This window comes from Rhinoraja longicauda, chromosome 29 (assembly GCF_053455715.1).
Source record: "Rhinoraja longicauda isolate Sanriku21f chromosome 29, sRhiLon1.1, whole genome shotgun sequence".
Taxonomy (NCBI): Eukaryota; Metazoa; Chordata; class Chondrichthyes; order Rajiformes; family Arhynchobatidae; genus Rhinoraja; species Rhinoraja longicauda.
Window position 1 is genome coordinate 17,684,550 of NC_135981.1, and position 20,540 is coordinate 17,705,089.

Consider the following 20,540-nt stretch of genomic DNA (forward strand, 5'->3'; position numbering starts at 1 on the left):
AGCTTCTACGGTGATAACCCGAGGTCGTGTCAGATTGAAAATTGTTACAAGAGGAAGTATATTCGGCAAGCACAAATGGAGAGTTTTTATCAAATGTCTCCCACCGTTCACATAGAAAATGGTTAGTGCAATGTCGCAAACTTGCTCTGCGGAAGTGATTAACGTGGATGATGTGAAGTTAGTTTCATTAATCAGAAAATTTTGAAAAGTGACTTTCTCTAACTAATGGCCAGATTAATCATTGTCCCTGCAGCTTCTAGCATTTATAACAACCAGGCTCAATGTAACACGAGAAATAATGCTAATTTTCGGTCCGTTTACAGCTTTCCGCTATCCGCTACACGGGACAATAAACGAAAGTAACTGATGTAGCTGTCTGCCGCCATTATAAATTACCATTCATCAGGTAAGTTTCTGCTGTAAATCATCCACCTGTGATGTTGATTCCGTTTTCCTCACTCCATTGGTATGATGTGACACAGCATGTCCTGTAGTCCCACTATGTTACAGTATTGTATCGGTGTTACTACATCCTAATGATCCCCATTAACGCACTTTAACTGAACACCTCCTGTAGATCCTCCGCAAGGTAACCTCTGCTCTCATCCTATCTCTGATATTCCCTTTGCCCTATCCATTTTACCCACCACATTCTCTACACCTTTAATTTCCCTTACCTCGATTTGTCAAGAAGACTTCAGCCCAAAACTTTAATTTGGTTTCTCTTATCCTCAGATGCTGCCTGACTTGTTTGAGTGTTCAGAGCATTTTTTGTTTGTATTCAGATTTCCAGCACCTACACTGTTAACATTTTCATTAACTGCTTCAGTACTATTATTGTGTAAGAAGGAACTGCAGATGCTGGTTTCAACCGAAGATAGACACAAAAAGCTGGAGTAACTCAGTGAGACAGGCAGCATCTCTGGAGAGAAGGAATGGGTGATGTTTCAGGTCGAGACCCTTCTTCAGACTGGTTAGGGATAAGGGAAATTAGAGAAATAGGCGATAGATAAACGAATATTATCACCAGGCTGACTGAGATATGGAGGACCAGAATGCAAGTCTCCTCGGTAGCTCACGAGAAATTGTGGACAGAAAGTCGAACAAATGTGACTTCAGTCCCGGTCCTTTTGGTGGACACAAAAAGCTGGAGTAAAACAGGCAACATCTCTAGAGAGAAGGAATGGGTGACGTTTTGGGTCGAGACCCTTCTTCAGACTGGTGGGGTTCATTGAGGTAGAATTTGAGTTGGGACACCCTGACACATCAGGAAGGGGAAACAGAATGAAGAACCCGATTACACCTGCTTGGGAAGTAACTGTGTGAGTTCAGAGTAAGATTGAGCTTGTAAGGTGCTGATCAGCAGAAACGTTTCCAATCCAATGAATGCAAAGCAATTTTAACCTGGGAAATTGTTCATGACCATCAGTAGACACCAGAGAGAGTGTACAGGGCACCCTGGATTAGGAAAGTGCCCAAGGTAGGAAGACGGAGTGATAACCATGGGGGAATCGAGAAGCAGGGGACAGGAGTGAAAGTTTCACTTGGAACATCACTACTTGTCTTTGCTGAGGATTTCATCTCATGGAGTTTTGGAGCCAATGGTTCAGGCAGGACTGAGGGCACAAACATAATTCAGAAATACAGCAGCTACAAGAAGATGGTGGTTATTTAATTTATAATGCATAAGAAGGAACAATATATATTTTAAGACTGCAGATTAAAGGCAAAACTAAAGAAAGGAATATATTTCAACCAGAGAAATATGTAACTAATTGTGAAAAGATCGCAGGTGGACTTTAGAAGTGGTGTCATGGTAGCCATTACAATGCAAACAACTGGACACTTTTTTGATGCATTAATGAATTGCGAAGAATTGTTGAAACTCATGAATGATTTTCTAGCAATAGAGCTTTTTGTATTTTCAGAAACTCTGACTAGAGTTGAGAAGTGAATCATAAAACCATAATGAGAAGAGTGCCATGAAATGGCAAAACAAGATGAAGATGAATTTGTTAATTTTGAGTGGTGCTTCAGTAACATTATGTTTTATCTGCATATATACATACATGAATGACAATAAAGTACCCACATATCCTGAGAATCATGAAGATGAAACAGGAGATGAACTGGAAATTGATCAGGACTCTGCAGGTTTGAAAGCTTCAACCAAGGGAATTTGGACAATAAATTCTATTGGACGACTTGGCAACCAGATGGGGGAATTTGCAACACTGTATGCTTTGGCAAAGCTGAATGGTCATCAGGCCTACATTTTGCCTCCAATGGCCAATTATCTGTCTCCTCTCTTTAAAATCTCCCTTCCAACCCTCCATGAAAGTTTGATCAAAAAATTACCCTGGAAGCCTTACCAACTCCATGATTGGATGGATGACAGGTATCGTAATATTCCAGGGAACTATCGAATGTTCACGGGATATACGTGCTCCTGGACCTTCTATCATCACCTACGAGAGGAAATTCTCCGCGAGTTCACCTTTCATGACTTTATCACGGAAGAGACAAATGTATATCTGAGACGCATCGGGGGAAAGCGAAAGAATGTGACTTTTGTTGGTGTTCATGTTCGAAGGGGTGATTATGTACGCACCATGCCACAAGTTTGGAAAGGGGTCTTGGCTGATAAGAAATATTTAGAAAAAGCAATGACTTACTTCAGAAATAAATACAAGAATGTTATTTTTGTGGTGACAAGTGATGGAATGGATTGGTGCAAGCAGAACATCAATAATTCCAAAGGGGATGTTTTCTTTTCAGATACTTCGAACAGTCCAGGTCAAGATCTTTCTATTCTTGCTCATTGTAATCACACTATAATGACGATAGGGACATTTGGTTACTGGGCAGGGTACCTCGCTGGTGGGGAGACTATTTTCCTCGATAACTTCACTCTGCCTGATTCACCATTTCTAAAGCTATTTAAGTACAAAGCAGCTTTCTTACCTCAATGGATTGGAATTCCAGCTGATCTCACAGCTGTTGAGATCCAGAATAATCCAATTTGGCCAATAACTGCAGATTCCACAGATTCACAACTCTCTGCATGAAAATGTTTTTCCTCATCTCAGTCCTAAATGGCCTTCCCCTTATTCTTAAACCGTGACCTCTGGTTCTGGACTCTGGTTCCATCGGGAACTATTTTAATGCATCTATCCTGTCCAATCCCTTAAGAATGTTATATGTTTCTATAAGATCCCCTCTCATCCTTCTAAATTCCAGTGAACATAAGCCCAGTCGATCCATTCTTTCATCATATGTCAGTCCCGCCATCCCTGGAATTAACTTGGTGAACCTACGCTGCACTCCCTCAATCTGATGCTACATTATGCATTTTACAGAGAATTGTCACAATTTTAATGTTAGGAACAAACTGTGACTTAGTCCCATGGGTCAACAGACTTTATAGTTTAAAGCACAACGAAGCACACTTCAAGGAGACTTCAAAATTTCAAGGTTTTGAATTGAATTGAATTGAATAAATTTGTTTTATTGAATACATTTTATTAACCAAGTATGTATACATACAAGGAATTTGCCTTGGTGCTTTGCTTGCAAGTAACAACACGACATGCAGTAAACAATTAAGAATAAGACATAAAACATTAAAACATTAAGAATAAAACATTACAATTTAAACATTTGAATGAAACAAATTACCAGAGCAAAAGGAGGCTACAGACTTTTGGTTGTTGAGTAGAACTACTGCTCGTGGAAAAAAAGTTGTTTTTACGTCTGGCTGTGGCTGCTTTGACAGTCCGGAGTCGCCTTCCAGAGGGAAGTGCTTCAGAGTTTGTGGCCAGGGTGAGAGGGGTCAGAGATGATCTTGCCTGCTCGTTTCCTGGCCCTTGCAGTGTACAGTTCGTCAATGAGGGGAAGGTTGCAGCCAACAATCTTCTCAGCTGATCGAATGATGCGCTGCAGCCTCCGGATATCGTGCTTGGTGGCTGAGGCAAACGAGACCATGATGGAGAAGGTGAGGACAGACTCCACAATGGCAGTATAGAACTGGACCATCATTGCCTGTGGCAGATTGTGTTTCCTCAGCTGCCGCTCTGCCCTCTTGATTCCCGATCCAAGGAAAAAGACTCTACACATTCAACCTCTCTAATCCCTTCATTTTATACAACATTTTATACAAGATCACACTCAGCCTCCTTTGCTCCGGCAAATAATGTCCTAGCCTGCCCAATTTCGCACTGTCGCTCAATCCCTTGAGTCCTTGCAATATCTTTGTGGTTTTTCCCTGCACTCTTTGCCGTCTGATGAATCTCCTGCTGTGTGACATATTTTGCCTGAATGGAGGGTAGTTTCCAGTAAGTCTTTGCGGCTGAGCAGTTTCTGCTGTTTGACTTTGCACCGTGTTTGGACTGGACATTGTGAACAGTAAGGCTAGTTCCTGTATTCCTGATCTTTGTCTGTGTCCTCGGCTTGAAAATTGTTACAAGAGGAAGTATATTCGGCAAGCACAAATGGAGAGTTTTTATCAAATGTCTCCCAGCATTTTATAGAGTTACCGAGTGAGCGCTGTGAGAAGTGGGGTGTTTACTTTGTTAATGGGTTTTGGCTTGCTGGAGTACATTAAGGTGATCGTAACAGATAACTGTGTGTGCAACTAGAACTTAGTTAATAAAAGTGAGCAATCCAAGTCTAACGAATAAAGGCAAGAGAGAATTCAAGTATTTAAGGCAGGATTACCTCAAGTAAATGCAAAAATAGCAGCTTCTACGGTGATAACCCGAGGTCGTGTCAGATTGAAAATTGTTACAAGAGGAAGTATATTCGGCAAGCACAAATGGAGAGTTTTTATCAAATGTCTCCCACCGTTCACATAGAAAATGGTTAGTGCAATGTCGCAAACTTGCTCTGCGGAAGTGATTAACGTGGATGATGTGAAGTTAGTTTCATTAATCAGAAAATTTTGAAAAGTGACTTTCTCTAACTAATGGCCAGATTAATCATTGTCCCTGCAGCTTCTAGCATTTATAACAACCAGGCTCAATGTAACACGAGAAATAATGCTAATTTTCGGTCCGTTTACAGCTTTCCGCTATCCGCTACACGGGACAATAAACGAAAGTAACTGATGTAGCTGTCTGCCGCCATTATAAATTACCATTCATCAGGTAAGTTTCTGCTGTAAATCATCCACCTGTGATGTTGATTCCGTTTTCCTCACTCCATTGGTATGATGTGACACAGCATGTCCTGTAGTCCCACTATGTTACAGTATTGTATCGGTGTTACTACATCCTAATGATCCCCATTAACGCACTTTAACTGAACACCTCCTGTAGATCCTCCGCAAGGTAACCTCTGCTCTCATCCTATCTCTGATATTCCCTTTGCCCTATCCATTTTACCCACCACATTCTCTACACCTTTAATTTCCCTTACCTCGATTTGTCAAGAAGACTTCAGCCCAAAACTTTAATTTGGTTTCTCTTATCCTCAGATGCTGCCTGACTTGTTTGAGTGTTCAGAGCATTTTTTGTTTGTATTCAGATTTCCAGCACCTACACTGTTAACATTTTCATTAACTGCTTCAGTACTATTATTGTGTAAGAAGGAACTGCAGATGCTGGTTTCAACCGAAGATAGACACAAAAAGCTGGAGTAACTCAGTGAGACAGGCAGCATCTCTGGAGAGAAGGAATGGGTGATGTTTCAGGTCGAGACCCTTCTTCAGACTGGTTAGGGATAAGGGAAATTAGAGAAATAGGCGATAGATAAACGAATATTATCACCAGGCTGACTGAGATATGGAGGACCAGAATGCAAGTCTCCTCGGTAGCTCACGAGAAATTGTGGACAGAAAGTCGAACAAATGTGACTTCAGTCCCGGTCTTTTTGGTGGACACAAAAAGCTGGAGTAAAACAGGCAACATCTCTAGAGAGAAGGAATGGGTGACGTTTTGGGTCGAGACCCTTCTTCAGACTGGTGGGGTTCATTGAGGTAGAATTTGAGTTGGGACACCCTGACACATCAGGAAGGGGAAACAGAATGAAGAACCCGATTACACCTGCTTGGGAAGTAACTGTGTGAGTTCAGAGTAAGATTGAGCTTGTAAGGTGCTGATCAGCAGAAACGTTTCCAATCCAATGAATGCAAAGCAATTTTAACCTGGGAAATTGTTCATGACCATCAGTAGACACCAGAGAGAGTGTACAGGGCACCCTGGATTAGGAAAGTGCCCAAGGTAGGAAGACGGAGTGATAACCATGGGGGAATCGAGAAGCAGGGGACAGGAGTGAAAGTTTCACTTGGAACATCACTACTTGTCTTTGCTGAGGATTTCATCTCATGGAGTTTTGGAGCCAATGGTTCAGGCAGGACTGAGGGCACAAACATAATTCATAAATACAGCAGCTACAAGAAGATGGTGGTTATTTAATTTATAATGCATAAGAAGGAAGAATATATATTTTAAGACTGCAGATTAAAGGCAAAACTAAAGAAAGGAATATATTTCAACCAGAGAAATATGTAACTAATTGTGAAAAGATCGCAGGTGGACTTTAGAAGTGGTGTCATGGTAGCCATTACAATGCAAACAACTGGACACTTTTTTGATGCATTAATGAATTGCGAAGAATTGTTGAAACTCATGAATGATTTTCTAGCAATAGAGCTTTTTGTATTTTCAGAAACTCTGACTAGAGTTGAGAAGTGAATCATAAAACCATAATGAGAAGAGTGCCATGAAATGGCAAAACAAGATGAAGATGAATTTGTTAATTTTGAGTGGTGCTTCAGTAACATTATGTTTTATCTGCATATATACATACATGAATGACAATAAAGTACCCACATATCCTGAGAATCATGAAGATGAAACAGGAGATGAACTGGAAATTGATCAGGACTCTGCAGGTTTGAAAGCTTCAACCAAGGGAATTTGGACAATAAATTCTATTGGACGACTTGGCAACCAGATGGGGGAATTTGCAACACTGTATGCTTTGGCAAAGCTGAATGGTCATCAGGCCTACATTTTGCCTCCAATGGCCAATTATCTGTCTCCTCTCTTTAAAATCTCCCTTCCAACCCTCCATGAAAGTTTGATCAAAAAATTACCCTGGAAGCCTTACCAACTCCATGATTGGATGGATGACAGGTATCGTAATATTCCAGGGAACTATCGAATGTTCACGGGATATACGTGCTCCTGGACCTTCTATCATCACCTACGAGAGGAAATTCTCCGCGAGTTCACCTTTCATGACTTTATCACGGAAGAGACAAATGTATATCTGAGACGCATCGGGGGAAAGCGAAAGAATGTGACTTTTGTTGGTGTTCATGTTCGAAGGGGTGATTATGTACGCACCATGCCACAAGTTTGGAAAGGGGTCTTGGCTGATAAGAAATATTTAGAAAAAGCAATGACTTACTTCAGAAATAAATACAAGAATGTTATTTTTGTGGTGACAAGTGATGGAATGGATTGGTGCAAGCAGAACATCAATAATTCCAAAGGGGATGTTTTCTTTTCAGATACTTCGAACAGTCCAGGTCAAGATCTTTCTATTCTTGCTCATTGTAATCACACTATAATGACGATAGGGACATTTGGTTACTGGGCAGGGTACCTCGCTGGTGGGGAGACTATTTTCCTCGATAACTTCACTCTGCCTGATTCACCATTTCTAAAGCTATTTAAGTACAAAGCAGCTTTCTTACCTCAATGGATTGGAATTCCAGCTGATCTCACAGCTGTTGAGATCCAGAATAATCCAATTTGGCCAATAACTGCAGCAATTGTGGTCTTAATTCTGTGCTTGTGTTGTTTAGTATATTTTACATTATCAAGATACCACCTGAACATGTCCTTTTCTTTCAAAATGGCAGACTCTTAATCAGACGTTACTTCTTTAGTAGGTCGATAATTACTGCCAAATTACGTCCGACTCAAAACAGATTCTAGAAATCTGAAAGGAAACAAAATATGTTGATATACAATGTTTTTCAGATTTCCAGCATCTGCAGTCTTTTGATCTTCAGAGAAAAGCCACAGTTAATATTCCAGATTGATGAACCTTCAAACATATGCAAATTGGGAAGGTTTATTGCGAGAAAATGTTGAAATCAATGTTATTCCAATGGACATGACATTCATGGACGAAAGATGAGATACTGTTCCTTGAACTTACTCAGGAGTTATGCTAGAATAGTGCAAGAGGCCAAATGCAGGACATCAGAGATGGAGTGGGATAGACCATTAAGGTAACGGGCAATCACAACGTCATGGTCATTCGTCAAGACTCAAGACAGTTTATTATCACATGTACTGGCAACAGAACAATGAATTACTTACTTGTTGCAATTTAACAGGTCCATTAATATAGTAACGCACAAATATATATATACAACAATCAATAATGCAATAAATTAATAATCCATAATAGTAGGAAACCAGAACAATATTGCAGATCCGAAGTCCCCAATGTGGCCAAAACATTGTTTTGAAGAACATAGTTACTGAGGAAGTGGTTGGTGTTGTGCAGTGTTCAAGAGCCTGATGGGGGGGGGGGGGGGGGGGGAGGGGGTTGCTGGGAAGAAGCATTCTTGAACCTGGAGGTCACGGTTTTTATATGCTCCTGTACCTTCTTCCTGATGGCGAGTAGTAGTGAGATGAGAGTGTAGTCAAAGTGATGTGGGTCTTTGATGATATTAGCTGAAAACGAAATTGAGGGATATTTGAAAGCGATCATCCTATTTGCATTTGGTTTTTCTAATCGCATACATTTTTTCATTCACAGACCCTTGCCAAATGAGTTTCTCAAGCTCGTTATTTGTGTCACCCAAATGTATTTCACCAGCCAGTGCACACAAAATTCCTTGTATTCAGTTTAGTTTAGTTTAGTTTATTCACACAGTGAACAGCTTTTTTTTTATCAGCTCTCAGATATTCTCCAGTGTTTTGCATCTCAGCTTTCCTTGGTCGAAATTGAAGCTACCATTACAAGCCAGGTGCTGCATTGAATAGTCTCTTTGTTATTAGCACAACATGCGCTGCCAACCAGCATAACTCAAGGAAAATGAAAGATGACCAAAATTGGACCAGGGACCCTATCTTTGCACTGAAAGCTCCAGCCTGACTTTACAATGGAAAACGAATTTGATCAAAACCTTATCATGAATTGTTACCACTTCTATCCCTCACTACAGCTCTTCCCTCGTGATTCTCTATCTTCAATTCTTGGTCACATCGCGATTTCCAATTACAGCAATCTCCCAATTGAGGAGGAGAAAAGTATTTGTACAATTTTCACCAGCAGTCAGCATTGGTGACGATGCATTGATTTTGATTAATGTTTGATTAACTTAAAATATAGATGAAATTATAAATTTGTAAGAATTAATTTGTAAATTAGCATTTACTAATATTAATTCATATCAATTTGTGAAGTAGTAAATAAGTAACAAGATACCTTTTAAGAATCTTTTATCAAGCAGCCAGTTTTCTATGATAAACATCGAACGGAAAAGGAACTTATATCAGCTTCTTATTTTCTGCCATCTGTGGCTTTAGATTTGAACTTTGATGGTGCTGCAGATCACATCTCCAACCATCAAGCAGACACAAAAACCTCTCCAAGAATTCTCGATTAACCTATTCAATATTCGACAGAATCAAAAAGTACAAAACGTCAAATCTGTCATGATCTCAAGACACCCTAAGCAGTACTACAGGCGATGAAATACTTTGAAAGTGTTGCCATGGTTACAATTTAGGTTGCCAACTGTCCTGGATTAACCGGGACATCCTGCATATTGGGCTAAATTGGTTTGTCCCGTATGGGACCGCCCTTGTCCCGTATTAGCCCCGGGGGCCGTTGTAGGCTCGGACAATGTAGGCCCGGACACTGTAGACCCGGACACTGTAGGCCCAGAGGCCCGGGCGCCGCCTAACGGAGGTTGCATAGCAACCCGCCTCCCGGCCCGGGCGGCCGCCATTGGTGGAACAGGAGCAACTGGCCACTGGCTGGGTGAGATCACGTGGGCTGAGGGGCGGTGACCTTTTGTCCCTTATTTGGGAGTGTGAAAGTTGGCAACCTTAGTTTCAATAGAATATAGAAAAGTACAGCATAGGAACAGGCCCTTTGGTCCACAATGTCCGTGCCGAGTGTGATGTCAAGATAAACTAATCTCATCTGCCTGCACATGATCCATATCCATCCTTCCTTGCATATCCATGCGCCTATCTAACAATCTTTTAAATGCCACTATCGCATCTGCCTCCACCACCACCCCTGGCAGCACTTTTGTGGCACTCACCACTCTCCCTGTAATTAAATTATCCTTGGATTTTATCTATACTTTTATTCTCAAGCCTGTCCAAGTAGACAACTGCACTGCCAAAACTCTGCCCACAAAATATCGGATCGAGAATTTGTGTTGTTGATTTTCAATTGTGGTGTATTTTGATGAAATCTTTATTATATTGTTCCGGCAGCAATAATTCATAATAATTCATGGCTTTACATGAAATATGATTATGTATGTTGTAGCTCATAGCTAGAATTCTGATTTCTGGTACAGTTGCTGATATTGTTCTGATACAGTTCCTAATATTGTGAATAAAATAACTATGAACACATGTCAAGATATTTTTTTATTCTATATTAGTGTAATAAAATGTAATGCATACATACCTACACTTATACAGAAGTGCTAGCTTTAGACATGAATAATGTACATTGCTACCATAGTTTAGTTTTGAATTTAACATATAATTGAGGGGGTCGGTGCAATATAGTGCTAACCCTCACTTTTGTGAAAAATGAGTTACATGCATTAACACAATCCTTGCCACCACCCTACAACCTGTAAAAAAATCATATTTAAATTCAACTGATAAGTTGGTCAAATAAGAGATAAATAAGAGCACCTACTTAGTATTTTTTTGTGATTTATGGATTTTTCAAAATGTGAATATCTCATAACGACACATTTGTGGGTTAGCAGTTTGTTGCACCAACCCCCTCAATTTTAAATCATTCAAAAATGAACTTCATAAACAAGGATAACACTTTTTATTTCTGTCATTCATGGTATGATTTACATAATTTTGTGTGCGAGATATGCAGGGTTGCACTGTTTTGCATATCAGCTAACCAATGAAAAGATCAGGTCCTGATTTATACCAGCCCTTCCCCCCCTTGTCTGAAGAAGGGTCCCAACCTGAAACATCACCCATCCTTTTTCTCCAGAGATGCTGCCTGACCCAGTGATTTACTCCACCACTGTGTCTATTTGAATGCGATTCATGCTTCTGTACCACATCAGGCAGCATTTTAGTGGCTGTCATGGGTTTTTAACTAATCAATTCACCAATTCAAATGTTCTTTGCTCTAAGTGTAAAGTTAAATGTCTTTTCAATTATATTGTGGATACTGTAGAGTTCTATTGTTTGCAAATGCCTAATCTCTGCTTCCATGACTTTTTAAAATGTAGGACAATCAAAAAGAGATACAGCTCGTGGAGGTGAAATTAAAATTAACAGAGAAAGCAAAGAAGAACAGTTCATTAAATATGATCAATTGGCCTGATACAGACAGAATGGATCTCTAGTGCAAATATTCAATCAGTAACATCCAAAGTTTAAAGATCACGAAGCAGCAATTCTTCAAGAAATAGTTATAAAATGTCAACTTATCCAAGACGTTGAACAAAAATAATTGTTTGCAAACATTTTATATACGAATTCGCAGAGAGGTGTGAACACTGCCCAGTTTGGCACACAGAATCTGCTTCCTAAAATGGCGTAGAAATCTACCCAAGCCCTACTACAGTTTTTTGGGTTGAGTGGTCTATCTTGCTCCTCTAATGTCTTTGGTCATGCATAAGTACGGTGGGGTACGGGTACAATGATAAATCTTGCGTGCAGCAGCATCGTAGCCACTGGGCTCAGACAAAAACACAGATAACAAACTATACATAAATTATATTAAAAACTCTAAAAGGACACTGTGGAAAATAAAGTGGAGATATCGGACAGCACAGTGGAACAGCGGTAGTGTTGCTGCCTTATAGTGCCAGACATCCTGGTGCTGTAAGGCAGCAACTGACTATGTCTGTACGGGTACAGATTTTCTCCGGGTGTTCCAGTTTCCTCTCACAATCCAAAGACGTACAGGTTTGTAGGTTAATTGGCTTTGGTAAAAATTGTAAATTGTCCCCGGTGTGTAGGATAGTGCTGGTGTGCGAGGTGGTTGAAGATCAAGCTGCATCTGCAGAGGGAATGGGCAGATGCACGAGTACCATCAAGCCATACACGAGGTAGTGCACAGAAAAGAATACTAGAGTTCAGAACATGGTGTTACACCAGTGGAGTGTTACCGTTATCGAGAAAAAGTCTAAGACCCGCAATGAGGTAGACTGGGAGATCAGGACTAACACTCTAGGTTATGGGAGAATTATTCAGTAATCTGATAACAGCAGGGAAGAAACTGTTCCTGAATTTGCTGATACGTGCTTTCAAGTTTTTGATGGGTGTGGGGAGAAGAGGCATTGATCGGGGAGAAAAACGTTGGCTGCTTTCCCGAGGCAGCATGAAATATACATGGATTCAATGGCTGGGTGTTTGATCTGTGTAATGGACTTGGCCTCATCCACAACTGTCTGCCATTTCTCGCGGTCTTAGGCAGAGCTGTTCCAACACCAAGCTGCGATACAACCTCGTAGTATGCTTTCTATGGTGCATCTGTAGACGTTGGTAAGAGATGTTGGAGACATGCTGAACTTCACTATGAAATCCAAGCAAATTTGCCCTCACAGTGATGAATTCATCATTCTTGATGAATTTCACCTCAAGATCAATTACTATTCACGTAACCAGGTGAAGGACATCAAACCCTGAATGCAACACATGTTCCAGGTCAAGGTCAGTTTATTGTCACATGTACCAGTTAAAGCACAGTAAAATTTGAGTTACCATACAGCCATACTAAGTGAAAAGCAACACAACACACAACCACATAAAAGTTAACATAAACATGCATCACAGTAAATTCCACATTCCTCACTGTGATGGAAGGCAAAAAAAGATCAAACTTCTTCCACTTTGTTCTCCCATGGTCGGGGCAGTCAAACCACCCGCAGCCGACGATCGGAGCTCCCGTTAGGGTGATTGAAACTCCTGCGACGGGGTGGTTGAAACACTCTCCGCGGCATGGAGCTCCCGAGTCGGCCTCTTCTTACCAGAGACTGTGGGCTTCGCGATGTTAAGGTCCACAGGCCCCGTGGCTGGAGCTTCAATCCCCAGCAAAGGGATCGCAAGCTCCACAATACTAAAGTCCCGCACACTCCCACGGCTTGGGGCACCGGGTCAGTCTCTAGGAAAGACCGCTGACTCCACGATGTTAGGCCGCAGTGGGGACGGAGATACAATATGGAAAAAAAAATCACATCTCTGTCAAAGTAAGAGATTGATAAAAAGTTTCCCCCAACCCTCCCCCCCCCTCCACCCCCCACATAAAACAAACCAAGAAACACTAAAACATACTTTAAACACATAATAAAAATAGCAAAAAGAAGAAAGGACAGACTGTTGGCGAGGCAGCCAGTGCTGGTGGCGCCACCCGGTGTATTTTATGTAGTAATAAATACATACTTAATAATATATCTATCATTAAAACACAAAGGCTTTAATATTGTGCGGCCGGATGAAGCATGATTTTCTTTGATGAGCAGTAGAGAAATACAAAATAAATATTCTTTTGCTTTTTTGAAGAATTTAACTTTTACTAATCATTTCCCCAGCTAAGTAATTTCCACATTAACCCTTTGGGTTTTGAAAGAATAGAAAGTCTATAGTTACCATGAGCACACTTGACATTCAGGTCAGAAGCTTGCTGTAATAAAAAAGTAACATTGTGAGGAATCCTGATTTATTTATGTATTTATTCGTGTCATCACACAGCTGTTTGCCAATAGCGAGCAAATTTTATTGCCACATCATTGGCCTCTGCAAGATCCTTTACAGTGCATGTGTCATGCAGCATGTCACAGCTCAGGAGACGTTCCATAGTCTGGAGGCCCCGTCCGAAATCGCTTCCGATTGAGAGTGGTCCATGCCTTCTTGCCGCTGTGGGTCATATCCACAGATTCAATCAGATCCTGCCACGACTTGCGCCGATCAGATGCAGTAAGAGCTTCCCTGGTGGCTATAGTATCAGCAGAAAAGGGGTCGGCTTCATACTTCTCCTTGTATAAGGCATATATGGCAGCAGAATCTGGGGAAAGGCCAGGTACATATTCCGTGTGGCAGCCTCGAGGGATACGTCTTCTCAACGACTTCCACACTCTTAGCACAAATTGGTCATATGCTTCAGGTGTAGAATCCTAATGCTTTTGGTAGTTCAGACAGCTGAATTATTGAGTCACACAGACCATGAACGTTTCAGGCACATTCCCTGAGCTGATTTAGTTGTTCATATTGCGCAAGCATTAGAAAGGAAAGTAATGCTTTATGGGACAACTTTATAAGGAAGGCACCTTTCTGACATTTCAGGAGTTGCAACAGACTTATGGTCTTCGTGGAAATGATTATTTCAGATATCTTCAACTTAGAGATTATGTAAAATCGAACTCCCAAAATTTTCGAATTAGAAATTCAGAAATTCTTGATGAATGTTGGAACAAACATCCTAATACAGAAAAATTAATATCTTATATATATAATATCTTATTAGACAGTGACATTCCCTCCACGGACTTATACAGACAAAAATGGGAAAAAGAATTAAACCAAGTAATTACGAAAGATACTTGGGAAGAAAGTTTGCAACATATACATCAGTGTTCACTAAACGCCAGACATTCTCTAATACAATTTAAAGTAATACATAGGTTACACTATTCAAAAACAAAACTACATAAAATTTTCCAACATATCTCACCTAAATGTGATAAATGTCAACATTTAGAAGCTACATTATTTCATATGTTCGCAAACTGTATAAAAATTAAAAAATTCTGGGTAAATATTTTTAGCATAATATCTAAAGTAACCAGCACACAATTGGACCCAGATCCAAAATTAATTATACTCGGAATATTAGAATTAAATCAAACATTTAGAACAATACAAAGAAACTTTATGGATTATAGTTTAATAACGGGAAAAAAATTAATTCTAAAATTTTGGAAAGGCCCTACGGTCCCCACAATCAAAATGTGGATTATAGAAATGACGGAGACCTTAAACGTGGAAAGAATCAGATTTTCCCTGTTGGACAAACAGGAATTATTCATTGGAATATGGTCTCCTTTTATTGATTACTTAAAGGGTCAGAATGGTTCAGCACAGGAACCTGACTAGCACTCGGACTAAAGAATGGATGAAATTCTATACTTTGAAATGTACGTATATATCTCGAATGAAGTTTTTGTTATTTTAATAAATTTTTCCATTCTTCTTTAACTAACTTTTTCCTTATCTTTATAATTTGTTTTTGTTTTTGTTTTTATTTTGCTTCTCTCTCTTTTCTTTCTTTACTTCATCTATTTCTTTAGTTCTATCTAGTTTTTAAAAAAAAGGGGGCAAAAGGTATTGGAGACAATATAATAATAATTGACAATATTATCAATTTAAAAATGTATGACTGTAAAGATGTACCTATCTCCAATAAAAAATTTAAAAAGAAAAAAGAAAGGAAAGTAGAAATATGACAATTCTACAAATATAGTTAGAGGTGATTTTAATGAACATGTTGATTGGACAAATGATATAACAGTAATAGATTATAGACAATAGACAATAGGTGCAGGAGTAGGCCATTCAGCCCTTCGAGCCAGCACCGCCATTCAATGCGATCATGGCTGATCACTCTCAATCAGTACCCCATTCCTGCCTTCTCCCCATACCTCCTCACTCCGCTATCCTTAAGAGCTCTATCCAGCTCTCTCTTGAAAGCATCCAACGAACTGGCCTCCACTGCCTTCTGAGGCAGAGAATTCCACACCTTCACCACTCTCTGACTGAAAAAGTTCTTCCTCATCTCCGTTCTAAATGGCCTACCCCTTATTCTTAAACTGTGGCCCCTTGTTCTGGACTACCCCAACATTGGGAACATGTTTCCTGCCTCTAATGTGTCCAATCCCCTAATTATCTTATATGTTTCAATAAGATCCCCCCTCATCCTTCTATATTCCAGTGTATATAGAACTAGATGCTAGTGCCTCTTCCGCCCATGGACAATGAGGGACTGCATCCACACACTGAGGTAAGGACTGAGCTGCCAGGATTATCCAGCGACTGCCAGCTCTGCCTCTTCAACCCCCAAGGCTGAGCTGCTAGGATAAGCCTGGGACTGCTAGTGCCTCCTCTTGAGGCAAGAATGAACTGCAGGGAGAAGCCTGAGACCAGGACCGAGCTGCCGGGACAAGGCTGAGATCACCAGCACCACTACACATGCACCCTGACAGTGAGGGACCGCTCCCCCCATGCAGTTCCTGGGCTCTTTTGTCTCTGTAAATGAAGCATATCACATAAGTTCACCCTACCGTGAGTGCTGGTGTGGGCACTGCCAAATCCAGTGTCATTCCTGATGGCAGGATATAGATAACATATAATGTACAATAAACAAATGTTTCATGAAATAATAATACTGGTAAAAACCAAAGTCCTTTGTGCAACCTAAGAAATTCCATGAAAGTTCATATTTGAGGTTAGTATTGTGTAGTTTTCATGAACCCGGTGGGTGCCGGGAGAAGCTGGAATTTTGAAAATTTTAACCCAAAATATCAGCAAACACTTCGAGTTATGGCCATTATTCCCTTTGTCCTGTCTCTGTATACTGGATGACTTGATAGTAATTATGTACAGTCCTTTCACTGACTGGATAGCATGCAACAAAAAAGATTTTTTACTGTACCTCATCAGTACACGTGATAATAATAATAATAAACTAACTACCAAACTGCCAAATGAAAGGTTTTTGACCTTGATTGAAAATCATTCAGTATATGATTCTGAAAGTAGTCATAAATCAAGAGCGTTTAATTGTCATATGTACCGACAATGGAACAACAAAATTCTTACTTGCAGCAGCATAACAGACTGGAAACACAATACAATATGCAATATGCAATATGCATAAAAAATAGGCACAAATGTATTTTATCTCATGCAACCTCTCAGTTAGGAAATCATTAAATGAATGCAGCACTGAGTTTATGATGCGTTGTTAACAAGCAATCTAACATTCTTTTCCTGGCTTTTCCCCTCCAGGCCTGAAATGTTTTGCCTGTTTGAATCTGGTTTTTTTTAGTTTTGCGCTCCAGGTTATAAGTAGTGGTGAGAATGGTTTTACTTTCATGCATCCTGTGTTTCTGTTTCCAATCATATTGCAAAGATGATCGCCAAAAGTGGTGAACACTGCCCAGTCTATCACGGGTACTACACAGGATCTGCAAGAGGTACTGCCTCAAAAAGGCAGCCAGTATCATCAAGAGGCCAACAACCCTGGTCGCGACGGTACAAGATCCTGAATTAAATTGAACTGAATTGAAAATTATTTGTCATTCAAAACAAGTTTGAACTAAATTTAGTTACCATGCAGTCACAACACTAAAAAAGCAACAAAAACACACAACTACATAATTCAACACAAGCACCCATCACAGTGACTCTCCTCCAGGCACCTCCACACTGTGATGGAAGGTAAAAAAGAAAGTCTTATCTCCTTCTTGCTTCTTCACCCGTGGTCGGGCGGTCAAAACTGGTGCGTCGAGGCGATCGAGGCTCTGTACACTGATGCCCCCGACGGGCGATGGAAGATCTCGCGGCCAATTTTAAGCCGCGCCGGACGATGAAAAGTCCCGCGAACGGGCCGACCCAAGGCCCACGATTCTGGGCGGACGAAGACGCTGCCGCTGGAGCCCCCGAAACTTGGTCGCCAACCAGGGACCCGCGAGCTCCCGACGCCGCAGTTCCCGAGGACACAAAAATGCAGAACAAAGCCCAAAATCCTGAGTATAATCAAGCCAGTTCATAGTTCGTAATTTAGTTGGAGTTCAAAGCGTTCAATAGCCTGATGGTTGTTGGGCAGAAGCTGTTTCTGAACCTGGACGTTACACTTTTAGACAATAGACAATAGGTGCAGGAGTAGGCCATTCGGCTCTTCGAGCCAGCACCACCATTCAATGTGATCATGGCTGATCATTCTCAATCAGTACCCCGTTCCTACCTTCTCCCCATACCCTCTGACTCTGCTATCCTTAAGAGCTCTATCTAGCTCTCTCTTGAATGCATTCAGAGAATTGGCCTCCACATCTTGCGAACTGGCCTTTCATTTTATGGATGACATTCACTGCCAGTGTTTTCTCTAGATAGTCTATTTCCCAATATCCTGAGAAATAGTCCACAGTGATCAAATAGTTCCTTCCATCCAAGTGGAACAAATTGTATTCGTTAAAAATTGTTAAAGATGTGACTGGTAGGATGGATAAGTGCATTCCCGCGGATGTAGTGTGTTTGGGCCTTTGTTGAGGTACCACACGAGGCAATATTAAACAAAATTAGACCAATTGGGATTGGGGGTAATACAAGGGCATGGTCTGAGAATTGGTCAACAGGCCGTGGTGAAGGAATCAGAATAACCAATATTTTTGGGATGGAAGTCTGTGACTCGTGGGGTCCACGGAGATCAGTGGGAGGCACCAGATGTTCACTGTACATTTCAATGATTCAGAGGGAAGGGAATGAGTCTGTTGATGATGACATTGGCTAGAAATGCGGATTCTGAGGAGGATGCGGAGAGAATCAGAACAGTATTTTATAAACGGTGGGAGATTGAAAGGTGTCAGTGTTCAGGAGGATCAGGATGTCCTTGTACACAAATCATTGAATTTTAGGAAGGTAAATGATATGATGGCCTTCATTACAAGAAGATTTAGGCAGAAGAGTAAAGATCTTCCTCTGCAATAATATTGAGTCATGATACCTTGCCCAGTATTGGTCTGACAATAGACAATAGGTGCAGGAGTAGGCCATTCAGCCCTTCAAGCCAGCACCGCCATTCAATGCGATCATGGCTGATCACTTTCAATCAGTACACCGTTCCTGCCTTCTCCCCATACCCCCTCACTCCGCTATCCTTAAGAGTTCTATCCAGCTCTCTCTTGAAAGCATCCAACGAACTGGCCTCCACTGCCTTCTGAGGCAGAGAATTCCACACCTTCACCACTCTCTGACTGAAAAAGTTCTTCCTCATCTCCGTTCTAAATGGCCTACCCTTTATTCCTAAACTGTGGCCCCTTGTTCTGGACTCCCCCAACATTGGGAACATGTTTCCTGCCTCTAATGTGTCCAATCCCCTAATTATCTTATATGTTTCAATAAGATCCCCCCTCATCCTTCTAAATTCCAGTGTATACAAGCCTAATTGCTCCAGCCCTTCAACATACGACAGTCCCGCCATTCCGGGAATTAACCTAGTGAACCTACGCTGCACGCCTTCAAGAAATAAAATCATTGCGAAATATGTAACATTGTGCAATGAATGTTTATAATTCCCGAGATATAAACTTTTTTAATCTCCGAGATTAAGGGTGAGTTCTTCCATTCTAAGCTTTTTGCGACTACGTTTGTTTACATTTTGCAACTAAGTTTGTTTGGTGGCGGTGGCTGGAACGCATGGGTGGAGGTGGATGTAGATACATCAGTGGTTTTATGAGATCAAAAACACACAATGTGCTGGAGTAACTCCGTGGGTCAGGCAGCATCTCTGGACAACGTGAGCTTCTCTGGGTCTTTCTCTGGTAACTTTTTGGGTCTGCAGAATGAAGAGGGTCCTGACCCGAAATGTCACCTGTCGATGTCCTCCAGGGATGCTGCTTGGCCTGGGATGGCGGGACTGTCATATGAGGAAAGATTGAAAAGACTAGGCTTGTATTCACTGGAGTTTAAAAGGATGACAGGAGATCTTACAGAGACATATGAAATTATAGAAGGACTAGATGCAGGAAAAATGTTCTCAATGTTGGGGGAGTCCAGAAACAGGGGCCACAGTCTAAGAATAAAGGGGAGGCCATTTAAAACAGAGGTGAGAAATAACTTTTTCACCCAGAGAGTTGTGAATTTGTAGAATTCTCTGCCACAGAGGGCAGTGGAGGCCAAATCACTGGATGGATTTAAGAGAGAGTTAAATAGAGTTCTCGGGGCTAGTGGAATCAAAGGATGTGGGGAGAAGGCGGGCATGGGTTATTGATTGTGGAAGATCAGCCATGATCACAATGAATGGTGGTGCTGGCTCGATGGCCGAATGGCCTCCTCCTGCACCTATCTTCTATGTTTCTATGTTTCTATCCTTCCTTTAAAAGGGTGACCAGAAATGCACCACAATATTCCAAATGCTAAACAGTTCCTGAGCAATGCATTGAACAACAAACAGCAAACAATTAAACTCAGAAGAGGAACACAACCTTTAGCCATTATGTCTACGCCAACAAAGATGTCAATGTGGACGATTTGGATGTGGAGAGGTTGTTTCCACTAGTGGGAGTCTAGCAC

General features: G+C 41.0%; 2 protein-coding genes across 2 annotated transcripts; both read left to right on the forward strand.

Annotated features, from left to right (window-relative positions):
• The first annotated feature begins 380 nt into the window (after window positions 1–380).
• LOC144607558 (galactoside alpha-(1,2)-fucosyltransferase 2-like) lies at window positions 381–3,068 on the forward strand. Its single transcript, XM_078424454.1, has 2 exons — window positions 381–406; window positions 1,929–3,068. Exon 2 carries the CDS (start codon window positions 1,983–1,985, stop codon window positions 3,066–3,068), a length of 1,086 nt encoding a protein of 361 aa, XP_078280580.1. The 5' UTR covers window positions 381–406; window positions 1,929–1,982.
• A 2,050-nt stretch (window positions 3,069–5,118) lies between these two features.
• LOC144607704 (galactoside alpha-(1,2)-fucosyltransferase 2-like) lies at window positions 5,119–7,941 on the forward strand. The gene is made up of 2 exons (XM_078424729.1): window positions 5,119–5,144; window positions 6,667–7,941. Exon 2 carries the CDS (start codon window positions 6,721–6,723, stop codon window positions 7,876–7,878), a length of 1,158 nt encoding a protein of 385 aa, XP_078280855.1. The 5' UTR covers window positions 5,119–5,144; window positions 6,667–6,720; the 3' UTR covers window positions 7,879–7,941.
• Window positions 7,942–20,540: the final 12,599 nt, after the last annotated feature.

Excerpts from the sequence above, each read along its gene's own strand:
- LOC144607558 (XM_078424454.1), top strand. The coding sequence starts at position 1,983 with ATGAAATGGCAAAACAAGATGAAGATGAATTTGTTAATTTTGAGTGGT.
- LOC144607704 (XM_078424729.1), top strand. The coding sequence starts at position 6,721 with ATGAAATGGCAAAACAAGATGAAGATGAATTTGTTAATTTTGAGTGGT.